The sequence below is a fragment of the Piliocolobus tephrosceles genome, chromosome 4, assembly GCF_002776525.5.
Source record: "Piliocolobus tephrosceles isolate RC106 chromosome 4, ASM277652v3, whole genome shotgun sequence".
NCBI classification, from domain to species: domain Eukaryota; kingdom Metazoa; phylum Chordata; class Mammalia; order Primates; family Cercopithecidae; genus Piliocolobus; species Piliocolobus tephrosceles.
Window position 1 is genome coordinate 94,087,628 of NC_045437.1, and position 19,610 is coordinate 94,107,237.

Consider the following 19,610-nt stretch of genomic DNA (forward strand, 5'->3'; position numbering starts at 1 on the left):
TGTATTCCTTTATTTGTTCAGGGTCTCCAGATGATCTGCAATAGCAGGCCTCTGATTCTTCTAGAGAGTTCTGTTCACTTTCATTTTCTGACCTATAAACCTCTGCTTTTTCTGCCACTTCTCCATCTGAAAATGAGAATTCAGATCTCTCTTCTGTTTCAATATTTTTATCGTCTGGACCTAATGGATGAAGCAGTTCATCATCTGCCTGCATTTCCTTCGTGTAGCCACTGGCAGAAACCTCCACATCAAGAGTGTCTTCCCTCCTAGAAAAAAAAAGGTGTCAAGCATTGAAAGAGAGAAAAAATGTTTATCTAAGAGGAGTAAGTATCTACTACTCTGATAAATTATGATTCAAGTGAGTTCAATAGCTTGTATGTTAAAAATAATTTTTTCCTTTCCTAAAATGTATTTAAGTGACACAGGTATACAAATATGAAAGGTATATGCTGGCTGTAATTTTAAGAATAAAGTAACTGAAAAACAACAATATAAATAAAAAGGTTATAAAAACCTCAGCTTATGTTTATTAGCTTTGTAAATTAACTTTCAAAGGGGCTAAGGATTTCCTTCAGATTATGTGCCTCATCCCAGATCAGAAAATATCTTTTTTTTTTTTTTTTTTTTGAGACAGAGTCTTGCTCTGTCGCCCAGGCTGGAGTGCAGTGGCCGGATCTCAGCTCACGGCAAGCTCCGCCCCCCGGGTTTATGCCATTCTCCTGCCTCAACCTCCCAAGTAGCTGGGACTACAGGCGCCCGCCACCTCGCCCGACTAGTTTTTTGTATTTTTTAGTAGAGACGGGGTTTCACCGTGTTAGCCAGGATGGTCTCGATCTCCTGACCTCGTGATCCGCCCGTCTCGGCCTCCCAAAGTGCTGGGATTACAGGCTTGAGCCACCGTGCCCGGCCCAGGAAACATCTTAAGTGTATAAAATAAATATGAGAAAACTGAGTTTTGAGAATGCACATAATAGTTATGTCTTGAGAATCAATTAAAGATACCTCCTGGGGCCGGGCGCCGTGGCTCAAGCCTGTAATCCCAGCACTTTGGGAGGCCGAGACGGGCGGATCACGAGGTCAGGAGATTGAGACCATCCTGGCTAACCCGGTGAAACCCCATCTCTACTAAAAAATACAAAAAACACTAGCCGGGCGAGGTGGCGGGCGCCTGTAGTCCCAGCTACTCAGGAGGCTGAGGCAGGAAAATGGCGTAAACCCGGGAGGCAGAGCTTGCAGTGAGACGAGATCCAGCCACTGCACTCCAACCTGGGTGACAGAGCGAGACTCCCTCTCAAAACAAAACAAAACAAAACAAAACAAGATACCTCCTGGTCCCGATAAAGGAAAAACATAAATTTCAATGAGCGTTTGGTGTGATTCCTTATGAATGAGTTACTCACATAGCATCCAAAATAGAATAAAAGTTCTTGAGTTTATAAGAAACTAGGTATGTTCCCTTTCTAAAATTCAATAGCTGTGCCTTAATGGACCAAATGCAGGTATTTTCAAGTTTTTAAGTTTCAGTTATGTACTACAGAGCAATGACATCTAACAGTGACTATATGTCAAAATTTGAAAAGTTTTTTAGATGAAAATGTTAATTTTTAGAAATACACAGTCCAGACATTTAAACTATTATGTAAAGCAATGGGGAGTACAAACCTGATATCCCTGAAGGTTGGAAAAAGCTCACTTTCGTAGCTGAAACGTTTCATGAAGAAATCTCTAATGCATTTAACATCTCTGTCAAAATACCTGCAAAAGCAAGAATCATTTATGAGTAGCCTTTAATGCTCCTTTTTCCTTATTAGCCAGTGACAATATCCTTATTGGTTAATGGTACTGCTTCTCCTTACACAAGGAGATAAAAGATGTTACACAAAGGAAAAGAAGATACAAATGAGTCACCAGTGTGTTTGAAAAACTAAAATCCAAGGAAATCTCAAGTATATAAGCTGTCAATGCCATGCTGTTCCTACGGTTAGGAAAGTCAAGGTTTTCTCATAGTTACTGGTATATGGTTAGATACACTAGGGAAAGATGAGTGTGAACCCCAGGAAATAAGATTACGGGACTATGGTTTAGGGATAGGTTTCCACTTATTCTCCTCGTCCTGAGTCTGGCTATGCTTCCTATCAGCAACACTCACTAGAACCTCTAGCCAACTGAAAGATCTGAAGATAAAAACATATTAATATTAAATAGTTAAGTTGGGAGACTACTGAGTTATGTTTATGGCTCTTTGTTATCCATTGGCTGATTTGCAATAATACCCAAAGGGATAAATAATGCTACAGCTTATAAAAATAATCTGACGTCATGTTAATCTGGACCAAAAGTAGAATAATTTCTGAGTATCAGGCTGCCTTATGGGCCACCATAAAGCAGATTAATCACCATAAAGAGATTCAATTCTCTAGAAGATTTCCAGACAAGGGAGAATTAAGGACAGGATAACATGGAATTGACTATCTCTTTGAGAAAGATGAGTTTGGAAACAGGAAGATAATGCCTCTCCTCTTTGCTCACAGGGCACTCCGGGAAAAATATTAATATATTTTAAAAAGACTATTTTATATACGTTTACATTTCCCTACGAGACAGTAACATCTTCTAAAGCATATATAGGGCTTATTTATGTCTCAATCTCTAGCAATTAGCACAGCTCCTTGGCCCCAGTACTGGTTCATAAAAATTGAAATTAAATCACAACATCTCCCCATAGAACGATGCAGCCTAAACCTAGAATGTCATCATCTGTCACACTCTGGGGGCTCCTAGATGTTCCTTTATTGTGTGATTATGTTACTCCTTATTAATAAAAATGGTGATTAGTCATTATCCAAAGAGTACTGATCACCCAAGTGCCAGGCATTAATCTTTTAGTATTATTTTGTTGAAAACATTTTAAAAATTTATTTTCAAATGACATTTCTTTCTGTAGCATAAGTACAGACATTTTCTACTGGAAACCAGGATGAAGACAAGCTTCACTTAACAAAACTACTCCAAGCTCAATCTCTGCAAGAATTAATATACTCTATTATATAAGTGATACTAGTTGTTAGTTTAGGAAAAAGAAGTTTCTCATAAAGCTTGGAACAGAAAGAAAAAACAATCCTTAGTTACACTCAATTGAATAATGAACCACAAGCAAATAAAGGATAAGGCCCTATTTCAGGACTTGGTTTGGTTTAAATAAGTAATGTGAAGAATATGATTATCGCAGTATATAGTGATTCTGCTCTGTGTCAGAGATAAAGTTTTATGTGAATTTCTTTTCTAATAATAAAAGCTAAAAGGACAAGAGATAATTATCACTGGTTTGACAACTGAGTCCAGTCCAAAACCACAACTTTTATTCAGATCATCAAGATTACTGAGTTATGCTTGGTGAATCTCTCTTGGAGGCAATCATGGAAGAGCAAGAAAAAGAGAAAGGCAAAAGTGGTTTTAGGGTTCCCCACTTCACTCCCAACTTTTACCTGTTTTAACAATTGGGCTTCCATCTAAAAGTCTGTTTGAACAGAGGGTTCCATATCTAAGAAAATTTGACTTTCGAAGTCTGTCAATTTACAACAAAGAAATTCAAATTCTTATGGGGAAAACTCTAGTGGTTATACGTTAACACTAGCCACTTCAAACCAGTGACTGACCTAAATAGTATCACAATACTATTTATTGTGATACCTAATAGTATCACAAAATTGAAAAATTATGAAAAAATGATTCTATTCTAAACAAACACATCCACATCCAGAATTAATAATAGCACGTACAGGCTGGACGCGGTGACTCATGCCTGTAATCCCAGCACTTTGGGAGGCCAAGGCAGGGGGATCACCTGAGGTCGGGAGTTCGAGACCAGCCTGACCAACGTGGAGAAAGCCCGTCTCTACTAAAAAAAAAAAAAAGCCTATCTGTAATCCCAGCTCCTCAGGAGGCTGAGGCAGAAGAATCGCTTGAACCCGGGAGGCGGAAGTTGCGGTGAGCCAAGATCATGCCATTGTACTCCAGCTTGGGCAACAAGAGCAAAACTCCGTCTCCAGAAAAAATAATAATAATAAAAATAAAAAAATAGCATGTACGTACCACTCAGCATTGGGATGAGAAGTTGAAACCATTTGTGGAAAATCAATCATGGTGATATGGTCACTTTCATCCAAAATGAGATTAAATTCATTAAAATCTCCATGAATCAGCCCATGATTTGCAAGTTTGACAATTAGTTCCATAGCTTCATCATATACTGATGCAGGATCTTCAACATGGTGTATCTGACATCTGAAAATATTTTAAGCATGAATATAGGTTATTTGTATTCATTTATGATTTTAACGAAAGTATGTATCCATGTGAACATAAATATTATTTCCATGCCCTGGCTCCCCAGCAGCTTTCTTCTCATTCCCATCAGCACACAGATATAATATCCCCCATCTATTACAAAAATAGCCACACTCTGCTTCAATTCTATACCTCTTTTCTACTACTACCTTTCTTTGATCTTTACAACCAAACCTGTCTACATGTGCTTTTCCAATTAGTTTCTTCCTCTCTAACACCATTTCAAACAGGCTTTCATCTACCTCATTTCAATAGCCCTTGTTGAGACTACCAATGACTTCAATGTTGCTAAATCCAAAGGTCCATTCTTAGTCCTCATCATATGTGGTCTGTCAGTTGACCTCTTTGAACATTTATTCACTTAACTTTTAACGCTTAACATTGGGATGAGAAGTTGAAACCATCTGTGGAAAATCGATCGTGATGATATGGTCATTTTCATCCAAAATGAGATTCAATTCATTAAAATCTCCATGAATCAGCCCATGATTTGCAAGTTTGACCATTAGTTCCATAGCTTCATCATATACTGATGCAGGATCTTCCACATGGTGTATCTGATTTACAACTCTGACAATTAGTTCCATTCTCTCCAGGTTTTCTTCCTTCCTCATAGATCATACCTTCTTAGTCTTTTCTATTTGTACTTCATCTTTTTCCTTGACCTCTAAATTCTGGAGTTCCTCAAAGGTCAATCCTATGAACTTTTATTTTCTCTTATTTAGACTCACTCTTGGTGATCTCATCTAGATTAATGGTTTAAATACCACATATACACTGATTTTAATGTAGACTTCCCTAACTCCAGGCATCTCAAACTTAACATGTCCAAAATGGAATCTCTGATTCTGTCCCACCCTCCAACTCCAAAATGCTCTTCCTGTAGCTTTCCTGTTTCTGTACAAGGTAGCTTTCTCCCTGCAGTTAATCTGCTACTCAGGTCAAAAACCTTGGTGTCACCATTGTCTCATTCCTTCCTTCACATCCATATCCAATCCCAAATCATGTTGGTTCAACCTGCAGAACACATTCACAATCTGACTGCTTTTCATTACCTTTGCAACTATCACTGTAATCAGAATTACAATTAAATTGTATTTCTTGCCTAGATTATTGTAATAGCCTCCTAACTTCGTCTTCAAATTATGTCTTTGTCTCCCCAGAGTCTATTAATTCAGCAGGCAGAGTGACCCTCTGAAAACACTGAGATCACTGATTGATGAGATCACCTCTTCTCTGCTCAAAATACTCCCACTCCAATAGCTGCTAATCTGAATCAAAATTTAATAAGGTTTCACCTTATTAGTTAGACTTTTCTTGACCACCTTACATAAAACAGTAGTCTCTTGTCCCGTTAGTACTTCCTATCTCCCTTAAACTCTGCTTTTTTTAATCCATAGTACTTACTAACAATTGACAGACATTTCCTTTAGTTATTTATTGCACATCTCCTTCCATTAGAATGTAAATTCCATGAGGGCAGGGATTTTGTTTTGTTCACTATTGAGACTAAAAGGGCCTGGCACCTAACAGTCTCTTAATATGGAATGACTGAATGAATCACAGATTACAAAGCTCATATTGTCAGAATGAAACTGGGTTTTTAATTTGTCTTTGAGTCTATTCCTTTAAATCAATTTTTAACCTCCCAGAGGTAGTATTTCATTAACTAAAAAAAATTTTATTAAAAACCCTGAAACCTAAATTCATTTATCAGGATTCATGGCTTTAAGAATAATGAACACTTACAGTGGATAACCATTTATGAGTTCCATGACAACTGCATGACGATTGTAATCAATTGGCTTTGGAACTGGAAATTTCCTCTCATACAATGCCTAAAACATTGCAAAACAGGTGTAAGCTAATGAACAGGTCATTACTCTTTAAAGAACAATTAAATATATACCTTTCCACAGAAAAACACACATCCTTTATAAAATTATACTTAACACATGGCTATTTATGCATAGCTTATTTATTCACTGCACAGAATAAGCCATACATAAAAAGCAAATTTTAAACAAAAGTTTGAATTCACTTTACTGTCAAAAATGAACATTTACAAAATGTTATGCACTGTGCTGGGGTTACAAAAATGAGTGTTAAAAAGTTTCTAAACAATCTAAAATTAGTGTTAAAAAGCCCCCAAGAAGCTTACAGTCTCTTGGGGTATATCCTTTCGTATTTTGTAAGTCTCTGACATTTGTTGAAATGTGCTCAAAATATTCAAATTGGAAACAAATTGTAATTTAGGAGATACTCATCTTCTGACATATTAGGAAATGAGGCATTCTAAGAGATCAGCCATTTTGGTTTATAGGGCACCGACCTTTTTCTCCACCACAATATGCAATATAAATCTATTATGTGACAAACATATACACTGTTGTTGTCTGATTCAAATGTTAAGACTCTCCATACATCTTTTCCCCTGTGCTTATTGTCTTCAATCTTATTGTTTACAAAGCCCTGCTATTACTTTCTTTAAAATACCTCATATTTATGCCCTTTGACATTTAGAATGCTAGTATTAGGAATGGCAAAAACTGCAATTACTTTTGCACCAACATATACTTGTAAGGAGGCATTTGTTATTTATACCTCATTACTCCACAGGTGTTCTAGCTTTTGCCATCATACCTAACCTATTCTATGTACCAATACCAGACTAACCTGCTGATGTTAGTACTCCATTTAAAAATATATACATTGGACCGGGCACAGTGTCTCAACGTCTATAATCCCAGCACTTTGGGAGGCTGAGGTGGGTGGATCAGTTGAGGTCAGGAGTTCGACACCAGCCTGCCAGCATGGTGAAACCCCATCTCTACTAAATATACACAAAAAAATTAGCCAGGCATGGTGGCACATGCCTGTAGTCCCAGCTACCCGGGAGGCTGGGGCAGGAGAATCGCTTGAACCCGGGAGGTGGAGGTTGCAGTGAGTTGAGATCATGCCACTGCACTCCAGTCTGGGCGACAGAGCAAGACTCCGTCTCAACAACAACAAAAAATAATTTTACATTGGCTATAAATACTCTTTTCAGTTTGAACAACTTTTCCTGGTTTTCAAAACTCTTTAATCCACCTGTACAGTCCTAGTTCTCCCAATATTCTCTCCAGTACACACAAACAAATGTAGTCAGGACAGTCACCTCAGTGTCACCTAAACACACAGGGCTCACACACATTCATGTCATTGTCCATACCACTTCTCTGCCAAAATGCACTGTTTTAGGGTCAAATAATACCCAAGTTTCATGGCTCCACTCACTACATGAAACCTCCTCCATCAACTATTCTATCACTTACTGAAGTTTCTCTAAACTCAGTATGTAATTTAAAAAAAAATTGTTCTTAGGCTTGCAGTGGTGGTTCATGCTTATAACCCCAGTACTTTGGGAGGCCGAGGTGGGTGGATCTCTTGAGGCCAGGAGTTTGAGAGCAGCCCAGGCAACACAGCAAGATCCTTTCTCTAAAAGCAGGCATGGTAGCACATGCCTGTGGTCCCAGATACTTGGGGGGCTGAGGTGGCAGGACAGCTTGAGCCCAGGAGGTCAGGGCTGCAGTGAGCTGTGATCGTGCCACTGCACTCCAGCCTGGGAGACAGAGTGAGATCTTGTCTCAAAAATAGATAAATAAAAGGTTCTGTTTCATATGTGTTTATCTTCTCAACTTTAAGACACAGATTGTACTGGTTATTTCTTTGGCATCCACTCCTTCACCCTACACTAAACCCCAGCAATTAATTTCAAAACGCTGCCTATCACCTACCTTCTGTGAACAAAAACCAAACAACTTTCCACTTCCCAGATATTTTTCTTTGCTTTGTTTTTACATACTTTTTTTCAATGTAGATAGCATGTGATAAACTCAAAGATTGTGAATATTTGTCTAGAACTTGTGCTATTGCCTAGAACTCATGCTATAGCCCAATCTTTATCTTATTGTTCCTCTCTTTTGAAAAATCAACATATTTAAGGTGTACATTTATGTGCAACCAGATTCCGTTCCCATACCTTCAATATAAATATCCTGAAAAGGCCGGGCCCGGTGGCTCAAGCCTGTAATCCCAGCACTTTGGGAGGCCGAGATGGGCGGATCACGAGGTCAGGAGATCGAGACCATCCTGGCTAACATGGTGAAACCCCGTCTCTACTAAAAATACAAAAAACTAGCCGGGCGAGGTGGCGGGCGCCTGTAGTCCCAGCTACTCTGGAGGCTGAGGCAGGAGAATGGCGTAAACCCGGGAGGCGGAGCTTGCAGGGAGCTGAGATCTGGCCACTGCACTCCAGCCGGGGTGACAAAGCAAGACTCCGTCTCAAAAAAATAAATAAATAAATAAATAAATATCCTGAAAAACACCTACTACAGTTTTGGGAAAATGTGTAAATGATCCCTACCAAGCTGCTCATTTACTGACTGAATATTACAAGACACAAACTATTAGTATAAAACAAGAAATACATTAACAGGTATGGTATCAGTAATACTAATTTATACTGCCTTAAGAAATCTCCCATGATGGGCCGGGCGCGGTGGCTCACGCCTGTAATCCCAGCACTTTGGGAAGCCAAGACGGGCGGATCACGAGGTCAGGAGATCAAGACCATCCTGGCTAACACAGTGAAACCCCATCTCTACTAAAAAAATACAAAAAAAAACTAGCCGGGCGAGGTGGCGGGCGCCTGTAGTCCCAGCTACTCGGGAGGCTGAGGCGGGAGAATGGCGTGAACCTGGGAGGCTGAGCTTGCAGTGAGCTGAGATCCGGCCACTGCACTCCAGCCTGGGTGACAGAGCAAGACTCCGTCTCAAAAAAAAAAAAACCAAAAAGAAATCTCCCATGATTAGTGAAAATGTAAGTATACAACCCACTCAAAGAACAAGCTGAATCCTCAAGGAACAGTGTGTTCACATACTATAGCAATCTTCAAATTTTTTTGAAAAATGAAGATAAACTATGACAAATCATACTGGCAGAATAAAAACACAGTATTACCTTTTGTTTAACTTGGTTATTGCTGAATATATTTAATTTGGATATTATTATATTTAACAAACCTATGCTGAACTTAATTTTGAAGGCAAAAAGTAAAAAATAAAGGTTTTTTTTTTTTTTTAAATATCAGGAGAGAGTACAAATGTAGTACGCCAGTACCCCAAAATATGCAGTCAAGTTCCAATATTTGGGGTAACTGCAGGGGTCAGCACACCTGAAGTGCAATGAATAGGCCTAACCCTGAGAAAACCATCTTTGAGAGTTTGGCATTTCATCTGCCAGGTTAAGTATTTTTTTTCTATTTGTATAAATGTATAGGGTACATACAACATTTTGTCAAGTATATATGAGCAGTGATCAAGTCAGGGTATTTAGTGTGTTCATCTCCTGAGTACAATACATTTTGTTTACTGTGGGGAAAAGAGAGATCAGCCTGTTACTGTGTCTATATAGAAGGAAGCAGACATAAGAGACTCCATTTTGTTCTGTATTTGAGATGCTGTTAATCTGTGACCCTACGCCCAACCTTGTCCTTGCAAGAGACATTTGCTGTGGTGACTTAAGGTTTAAAGGATTTTGGGCTGTGCAGGATGTGCTTTGTTAAACAAGTGCCTAAAGGCTGCTTGCTGATTAAAGGTTATCACCATTCTCTTAATCTCAAGTAAGAGAAAAGCATTTGCCTCCTGCCCGTCCCTGGGCAATGGAACATCTCGATTGTATGCTTCGTTTACTGAGCAAGGAGAAAATCGCCTTTAGGAATAAGGTGGGACTTGCTGGAGCAATGCTGCTAAAAGGTTTATGGAGATGTTTGCATATGCATCTCAAGGCACAGCACTTTCCTTTAAACTTATTCATGTCACAGGGATTTTTGTTCATATGTCTTATGGCTGATTTCCTCCCTACAATGATCCTATTGTCCAGCCACTCCCTTATCTTTAAGATGGCAAAGATAATTATCAATAAATACTAAGGGAACTCAGAGACCGGTGCCCGTGTGGGTCCTCTGTAAGCTAAGTGCCGGTCCCCTGGGCCCCGCTTTTCTTTCTCTATACTTTGTCTCTGTGTCTTGTTTCTTTTCTCAAGTCTCTCGTTCCACCTAACGAGAAACACCCACAGGTGTGGAGGGGCAGGCCACCCCTTCAGTTTACTATGGTCACCCTACTCTGCTATCAAACACTGAATGTATTCCTTCTAATTGTATGTTTGTACCCTTTAACTCACTTCTCTTCATCCTTACCTCTTAAAAACGAAAGATTTTTACCTTTTTTGTTTTTTGAGACAGTCTTGCTCTGTCAGCCAGGCTTGAGTGCAATGGCACGATCTTCACTCACTGCAACCTCTGCCTCCTGGGTTCAGTAATTTTCCTGCCTCAGTCTCCCAAGTAGCTGGGATTACAAGTGCCCACCACCATGCCTGGCTAATTCTTGTATTTTTAGTAGGGATGGGGCTTCACCTTGTTGGCCAGGCTGGGCTCCTTACCTCAAGTAATCCACCCACCTTGGCTTCCCAAAGTGCTGGTATTATAAGGCATGAACCACTGTGCCCAGCCAATTTTTACCATTTTTAATATACATATAAATCTATAAATGATGTTTGTTCCTTTATGTGAAACAAAAAACTAGCCAACTTATCTGAGACACTGAGGTTTCTACAGATGATAATTACCTGGTATTTTCAATTAGAAACAGACATATGTATAGCTATATACACTGAATAGATATATATACATCCACACACACATATTTGTGAGGTAACAGCATCATTAATTATTTTTGGCTCTTCCATCTTGTCAGCATTATAGAATGTGTTGCCCTTATGCATTCGTAACTATTTAATATACCTTAACATAGAATGGAAAAGAGCCCGAATAATCAACAGTTATTTAGGACTGAGTCTGCCTGTAGGAATGGAATCTAAGGTTAGAGAGATGTGGGGACAACAGAATCACACTTGTCATTAAGGCCTTTGAGACACATGTATTATTTGGCTAAAAAATGCATGACTATAAAATAAATACCTTCATATAGGCAAATTCCTTCATGGCAGAGAGACGAGATAAATAAAGCCAAGACACATTATGCCTATGTTTATGATAATCACGTTTGTTTTTCAGATTTCGAAATGAGGTTCTTCCTAGTCTGTGAAGCTTTAATGCAAATTGTTGTCCTTCTTCATTTGCAACAATGTAAATATCTAGAGGCAAAATTTCAAAAACAACCATTATTAAAAGTGTATTCCAATCAGTTAAAACAATTCTAACTTTCTCTGATTTTATTTGTTTCAAAAATGTCATTTTTCCTAATAAAGGTTGAGTATCCCTCCTTATCCAAAACCTTCAGACCAGGAGTGTTTTGAATTTTGGATTTTGGTATATTTGCACATAAATCATGAGATACCTTGGGAGTTATTAGAATAAAATTAATTCCTGGCATAAATGAACTTTCAATGACAGACTTTCAGAGAGAAAATAGTAACCTACTAATTAAGGGCACCTTCTGATTTGTATTGCTTCCAATCAACTTTCCGATTTACTGTTTAGTTAGAGAAAAGGGAAAATTAAAAGAGGAATGCTTTCTGAAGGGAAAACATAAACTAAAGCAAAGAAAATACTTTGCACAGTACTATTAGCACTTACCTGATTCTTTGCCAACACCCATCTGGTTTCCAACAGACTCAACTACTTGCCTAGAAGAAAGTGTTTTCAAAGCTAGGTAATCATATCCTGCATTTGTCAACCGATAGCCCTGGACAGCTAGACAAAATCAAAGGAGAAAGACCATATTTCAGTTACACTGTACAACCAAGTCACATAAGTTCAAGTCATAAGAAATATTTAACAATGGAAAGTCTTCGTTGGAAAAAGATAAACTACCCAGGCTCACAAGTTTACAATTTCTTCCTATAATTTGCATTTCTTCTCCAATGTACTGATAATCAAAATGTGACCTAAAGACAGGTCTATAAGTATTTGTGATGAGATAAAAGGAGGAATTTAAGTTCAATTTTTTTTCATCAGTTTGATCTAGAATTTATGTGTGTTTTTGTATATCCATTATCCATTTCATTTTTCTAGTAATTTTTCTTTTGTAATTTATAAAAGGAAGGATATGTGATAGGTTGGAAAAAACTAATCCCTCACCACAGATGGTTTCAGAAGTAATGATCCAGGGTATCACTGCTGATTTTATTTTCCAAAGATGGTAGCCACAATATCTCTATCCTACACGCTCTTCTGCAGTACCTACACGCTCTTCTGCAGTACTCTACATGCTCTTCTGTAGTACTCTACATGCTCTTCCGTAGTACCTACATGCTCTACTGCAGTATTTTATATGCTCTTCTGCAGTACCTACATGCTCTTCTGCAGTAGTCTATACACCCCTCTGCAGTATCTACCTGTTCTTCTGCAGTACCCACGTGCTCTTCTGCAGTACTCTACATGCTCTTTCGCAGCACCTACGTGCTCTTCTGCAGTACCTACAAGCTCTTCTGCAGTGCTCTACATGCTCTTCTTCAGTACTCTACATGCTCTTCTGCAGCACCTATGTGCTCTTCTGCAGTACCTACATGCTCTTCTGCAGTATCCTACATGTTCTTACTACTATTCTTTCTCCACCTCCTTTGATCTGGGTGTGCCCTGTGATTGTTTTGACTAATAGGATATGGCCAAAGTATGTTTTGTCAGTTCTTTGTTTAATGCTTTACTGGTCTGGCAACTTCTACTTCTTGACTTTTGGAACACTTGCTCTGGTGGAAACTGATTACCTGAAAAATCACAAACGGTGCCTCAAAATACTTACTTTTGGTACGCTCCCAAGCTATGAGTTTATGTTTCACTAATTCTCTTAAAATTTTATTACAGCCACCATGTTTAAGGCTGGCTATAGAAGCAATCAAACTGCCGGGAACAATTTCATGGTTCTTCATGCCCATTTCAACCTGAAATTAAAGGAATCATTACATAATCATAATCAACCCAAAGCCCTGTCTATCAAAACCCTGTGAAGAAATTAACTTCTCCTTGAAACTTTCCTGACTATGCAGTTCTCCAACTAATTCTGAGACATAATCACTTCTGTCTCTGAAAAAATTTTTAAATTGCAATTTGAAATCTAATCACTGATATATATGTAGTCTTTCCATTTCAAGAGTAGGAACTGTGAATGCTAGACATACTGATGACATTTGGTAAATGCTAAAATACTTGATGACACTTAAACATTTGTCTTTAAAAACTACAGATGTGCCAGATATTTATTAAGCAGGTATTTAATGAGAAAGTACTAAATGTAGGCATTGTAGAGGATATAGATATAGATATAGATATATGAATGACAGACTGGATAAAGAAAATGTGGCACATATACACCATGGAATGCTATGCAGCCATAAAAAAGGATGAGTTCATGTCCTCTGCGGGGACATGAAGCCGGAAACCATCATTCTCAGCAAACTAACAAAAGAACAGAAAACCAAACACTGCATGTTCTCACTCATAAGTAGGAGCTGAACAAGAAGAAGAACACATGGACACAGGAAGGGGAACATCACACACTGGGGCCTGTCAGGGGGTTGGGGACTAGGGGAGGGATAGCATTAGGAGAAATACCTAATGTAGATGATGGGTTGATGGGTGCAGCAAACCACTATGGCATGTGTATACCTATGTAACAAACCTGCATATTCTGCACATTTACCCCAGAACTTATTTTATATATATATGTGCTGTTTGTCTCTGGGAATTTTTATCTCATGACGAAGATTTTTAAACATGGTATACATCTAAGTTTATTAGAAGGTAAGAAGTGATAAGTGCTTAAAAAGGTAGCTCAGGGCAGAATAATACTTCTAGCTGAGGGATCAGTTCCAAGGAAGATGCAAAACTAGAGACTGACATTTAAAAGATGTGGGCATACAGAGAAAACAGACAAGGGGATATTAGTGAAAGAAAAAGATTTGAAAATGGCACATATGCAAGAAAGTACTGCCCACAGAGAATAGCTGAGTACAGTGGCAGCTCAGATGGGATAGCATATAGAGTTCATGCAAACACGGCTGGAAGATACTTCTAGGATAGAGAAGGCATTAAAATGTAGACCAAAGAATTTTATACTTTATCCTGACGAAAGCAGGAAACTCTTGAAGATGTTTAGGCATGGGAGACACATGAACAGGGTTATTTTAAGGACATTAATCTACCAGGAATATGCAAATTGGCTTACAGATGGCAAAATCTGAGAGAGTACTCTGGAGAACTAAGACAGAAGTCCAGCTCAGAGGAAAGAGCACCCAGAACAGGGTAAGTGGTAGTGGTAGTGGTACTGGAAGGAAGGAATTAAAGATCTTTAGGAAGTATTATGGGAGAGCTTGGCAATTAAATGTGGAAGGGTAAAGGGAATGGAAAGCCACAAATGGAAGTGAAGAGGAAAAGCAAGTTTTGAGACTTTATATATATATATATCTATATCTATATATATCTATCTATATATATATATAAAATAGAGCTTGGGAAAAGAGAAAGGGGGTAGAAAAAAATTGAATTTGGTTTGAGCACTAAGAGTCAAATAAAAATGTTTAAAGGAAAATTGGAGGCCAGGTGCAGTGGCTCATGCCTGTAATCTCAGCACTTTGGGAGGTCAAGGTGGGCAGATCATGAGGTCAAGAGATCAAGACCATCCTGGCCAACATGGTGAAACCCCATCTCTACTAAAAATACAAAAATTAGCTGGGCGTGGTGGTGTGTGCCTGTAGACCCAGCTACTCGGGAGGCTGAGGCAGGACAATCGCTTGAATCTGGAAGGTGAAGGTTGCAGTGAGCTGAGATCGCGCCAGTGCACTCCAGCCTGGTGATAGAGTGAGACTGCGTCTAAGAAAGAAAGAAAAGGAAGGAAGGAATGAACGAAAGGAAAGGAGGAAAGAAAGAAAAAAAAAGAAAGAAAATTGGGCCGGGCTTGGTGGCTCACGCCTGTAATCCCAGCACTTTGGGAGGCCGTGGTGGGTGGATCACGAGGTCAGGAGTTCAAGAGCACCCTGGCCAAGATGGTGAAACCCCATCTCTACTAAAAAAATACAAAAAATTAGCTCGGCGTGGTGGTGGGTGCCTGTAATCCCAGCTACTTGGGAGGCTGAGGCAGAGAATTTCTTGAACCCAGGAGGCACAGGTTGCAGTGAGCCGAGACTGTGCCACTGCACTCCAGCCTGGGCGACAGAGTGAGACTTTGTCTCAAAAAAAAAAAGAAAAGAAAAGAAAACTGGAAAGGGGCCTATATTTAGGAATGAAGTTATAATTAAAGGAAAAACTGTCAATTATTTTATAGAAGTGAGAGTTGAAGATATGAAGTGGATGCAATCACTGAGCAAGACATAGTGGAAGAAAAGGAATGTTTGGGAGCAGAACTGTGGGGCAAGTTCATATTGAAAGCTAAGGGCCGTTAGTCAAACAATGATTATTGATATAGGAGGAGTCAAAGAAGTAAAAGGGAAGAGAGGCCCAAGAAAGGGTACCAACACTGGTAAGATTCAACTGAGACTAGAATGTCATATTTAATGACTAAGTCATTTCTTGGTGAGCTTTACAAATAATTTAAATATTGCAGCGCCAATGTTTTGGAAGATAAATCTGGCATCATTTTGATGTCTCACCAAAACCTTAACTTTTAAATTAACTCATTCCATGCTTTGTCTCTGCCTCCCCCATCCTCTAACACTCTTATTTTTGACCCCTACTTCTGTCAGAGGCATTAAGGAATGAGTGTGCTGAGGAAGCAGGAAAGGAAGGTATCTTTCAGAAGTGATAGGTTTTCATAGAGAAAGTCCAGCTGATTAGAAGAATCTACATGAGAGACAAAGTAAATATTGTCTTTCAAATTTCACACAGATTTTGCATTTGATAGTTTAATCCTTAAGTGCTATTTAAGATTAATTTTAAAAATCCAACACTTGAAGCCTTAACATAATACAAGAACCGGTGTGACTCACATCGCATATCCTGTTACATAATTACACAATATAGGTAGTCCTTATCATGGGGTTCACTCCTTACCAAAAGATAATGGCTCCTAAATAAATGTACTGCTTCACTGTACAAATGTCTCGATCTATGTATTAATTTCTGTGCCATAAGACTAAGGCCATAAAATCAGATTTTGTTACTCCCCTGATCAAAAACATTCAGTGGTTTCCCCTACATTCTTTACCAAGCCTCCAAGGCTCTGTAGTACATAATCTCTCACCTTTTCCAGCTACATCTCCAACCATTTGTGTCTGTCTCACTTTGCTCCAGCCACTCTGGCCTTTCCTCTCTTCAAAGACTTTTCTGTCTCAAGGCCTTTGCACTTATTACTACTGTTTCCTCTGCCTCCAACTCTTTCCAAGGACTTCACTGGGCTGTCTCCTTCTCACACAGCTCCTATTTTCCCCCATTCATTCTTTCATTTAGCGAATATTTATTCATTATCTACCAAGGACGTGCCCCTCCTCTCCACCAGATACATATACTTTCTATGTTATTATCCTTTATCATTTTCATAGCATTTATCCGTTATCCTACTTATTCGTTTACTTGATGATCTCCACTTGTCTGTTTGAATAAGTGAACCTCCTAATGTTGCTACTAAAAACCCGACAAATATGTGTTGACTGAATGAATCAGAAAGACTGCTATGCGACTGGGTCTGTTAGTAAGGAAGTCAATACTATCAAATCTCAGGAGGGGCCTTAAATCTTTCACAGCTGGTCGGAAGCTCAGGCTCAGAGAAGTTTCCAGGCCACAGAGATGCGAGCGTTTCTTTACTGCGCAAGGCGAATAGCAGCAGAAAAGAAGAAAATTATTTGAAGACGGGACCTTTGCTCTATCTGGGGGAAGGTAAGGTCCCAAACAAAACCTTTTTAAAAATCCAACTCTCTGACGCTCTCTTCTCCATTCCCCCAGCTTCTGCCACGTCCTGGGTCCCAGAGCGTGCCTGCTCAGATCCCAGAAAACTTGCAGGAACAGGAAGAGATCACACAGTGGTAAGGGGCAAGGGAGAATAGGAACGGCGGATTTCTTACCGCAGTCAAGACCCTGAAGTCATCTCGGCTCATGTAACGCAACTTGGCCACATTCACCTTCCCCATGGCGGCCCCTGTCCGAGCCCAGATGCCTCTCCCACGACAGCCGGAAAGCGCAAGGCAGGTCGTTATTCCGGCCTCTAAGCGCTTTACAGCCGCTGGATGGCTCGCGCACGCGCTGCGTCTTACTATAGGTCCTTGTTAATAGATAGAAGTGCTGTTCTCATTCGTAAAGGAAAATAAAACTACTTGTATGTTTTATGAAGCACAATGTATGTAACAAGTGAACGTTTTATTTTTGTGTAATTTTTGCCTTGTGACTGAGTTGGCGGAGTGTAGATGTTCTCTACAATATGCCATTTTTTCCCCCATATCTGTCAGGACTTGCTGCCTCAGTGACGCCTTCCGCCTCTGAGAGCAAAGTGGTTGCTTAATGGGAGGAGCAAACTTTCTCCGCAAACAACTACTCTAGGCAAAGTGACTTCCAACAAGAAAGGGGTAAAATAACCTGAGCTAGAGTCCAGACAACCAAATCTGTTAAAGGTAAAGTGGACTGTAATCACACAAGCACGCCCTCTGCTCCTAATTGCGCCTGCTCGAGACACCTCCGGAGGCCATGGTTAATGGAACTCCTGCGCTTGCTCGGTACTTCTCTTAAGTTGGTCCGGGAGGCTTCGGAGTGCGCCTGCGCTGGTTAAGGTGACAGGTGGAGAGCGCGGCGGTCATCCTTACCTGTCAGGGCGCGTTTACAGAGAAAGTGGGGATTTTGATAGTTCGGCCTGACCTACGCGGGTAGGACTTCGAGGGCCCAGGAGCGATTTAAGGATTTTAGAATAGTTACCCATACTGGCTCTGCAACTCCAGAGTGCAACTGTAAGCTAGTTGTACTCCAACAAAGAGGATGACTATGATCTACTCTGTCTTTCCAGCTAGGATAGTTAGTGCTCTCAACTCAGAATGGAAAAGGAAAAACAGCCCTCTATTCCCTCTATATTCAAGCCTTTGTCTGCTTTTTACTTGAATGCAGCATATCTTGGATTAACCATATTCAACCAGTGGACATCTCCATTTAAACGAAATTTTTCTTTCTGTACTTAAGAAGTCATAGAAATGATTTTTTTTTATTTTTTCATTTTTGAAACAGAGCCCCGCTCTGTCACCCAGGCTGAAGTACAGTGGCGCGATCTTGGCTCACTGCAACCTCCGCCCCCCAGGTTCAAGGGATTCTTCTCCCTCAGCCTCCAAAGCCTGAGGCGCACACCACCACGTCCTGCTAATTTTTTTTTTTTTTTTTTAGTAGAGATGGGGTTTCGCTCTGTTGGCCAGGCTGGTTTCAAACTCCTGGCCTCAGGTGATCTGCCTGCCTCAGTCTCCCAAAGTGCTGGGATTACAGGCATGAGCCACTGCGCCTGGCCAAAAAGTTTTTAAAGAAACCAAGTGACTAACTTTATTTGTACAAATTTATAGGGTAATGAGAAATTTTGTTACAAGTATTTAGGGTGTCTGACATCCAAATACAATATATTTTTGTTTAACTATAGTTACTCTACTCTGCTGTCAAACATTGAATATATTCCTTTTATCTGATTCCATGTTTGTAATCTTTAACCCACTGTGTTCATCCTGCTAACTCATCCTTCTCAGTCTGTTATCTATCTTTCCTCTCTCTTCCTCCATGTGGGAGCTCTAAAATTTTTTAGCTCCCACATATAAGTGAGAACATGTGATATTTGTCTTTTTGTGCCTGGCTTATTTTCCTTAAGGTAATGACCTCCAGCTCCATCCATGTTACTGCAAATGGCAAGATTTCATTTTTTATTGCTGAATAGTACTCGATTGTGTATATATACCACATTTTCTTTATCCATTCATCTGTTGATGGACGCTTAGGTTGATTCCGTATCTTTGCTATTGTGAATAGTGCTACAATAAACATGCAAGTGTAGGTATCCCATTGATATACTGATTTCTTTTCCTCTGAGTAGATAGATACCCAATAGTGGGATTGCTGGATTGAATAATTCTATTTTTAATTTTTTGAGAAATCTCCATATTCTTTTCCACAGTGACTGTACTAATTTACATTCTCATCAACAGTGTATAAGAGTTCTCTTTTCTCCGCATCCTCACTAACATCCATTTTTTTTTTTTTTTTTTTGTCTTTTTAACAGTAGCCATTTGGACTGGGATAAGAGAGTATCTCATTATGGCTT

General features: G+C 39.5%; 1 protein-coding gene and 1 non-coding gene across 3 annotated transcripts in view; both read right to left on the reverse strand.

Annotated features, from left to right (window-relative positions):
- Positions 1–17,568, reverse strand: part of RIOK2 (RIO kinase 2) — a 22,792-nt gene extending 5,224 nt beyond the window's left edge. The window contains exons 1-8 of one of the 2 annotated variants that reach the window (XM_031935437.1): positions 17,398–17,568; positions 13,149–13,287; positions 11,984–12,100; positions 11,366–11,541; positions 6,097–6,185; positions 4,093–4,284; positions 1,663–1,755; positions 49–266 (exon numbers count right to left, since the gene is read on the reverse strand). In XM_031935437.1, the coding sequence (XP_031791297.1) occupies positions 49–266; positions 1,663–1,755; positions 4,093–4,284; positions 6,097–6,185; positions 11,366–11,541; positions 11,984–12,100; positions 13,149–13,287; positions 17,398–17,463 (1,090 nt within the window). In that variant the 5' untranslated portion in view covers positions 17,464–17,568. Of the gene's footprint in view, positions 1–35; positions 267–1,662; positions 1,756–4,092; positions 4,285–6,096; positions 6,186–11,365; positions 11,542–11,983; positions 12,101–13,148; positions 13,288–17,397 lie in introns of both variants that reach the window. The other variant, XM_026454290.1, reaches the window with a different exon arrangement.
- LOC111542736 lies at positions 9,478–9,639 on the reverse strand. The gene has a single exon (XR_002731647.1). It is a non-coding gene; the product is annotated as a U1 spliceosomal RNA (small nuclear RNA).
- Positions 17,569–19,610: the final 2,042 nt, after the last annotated feature.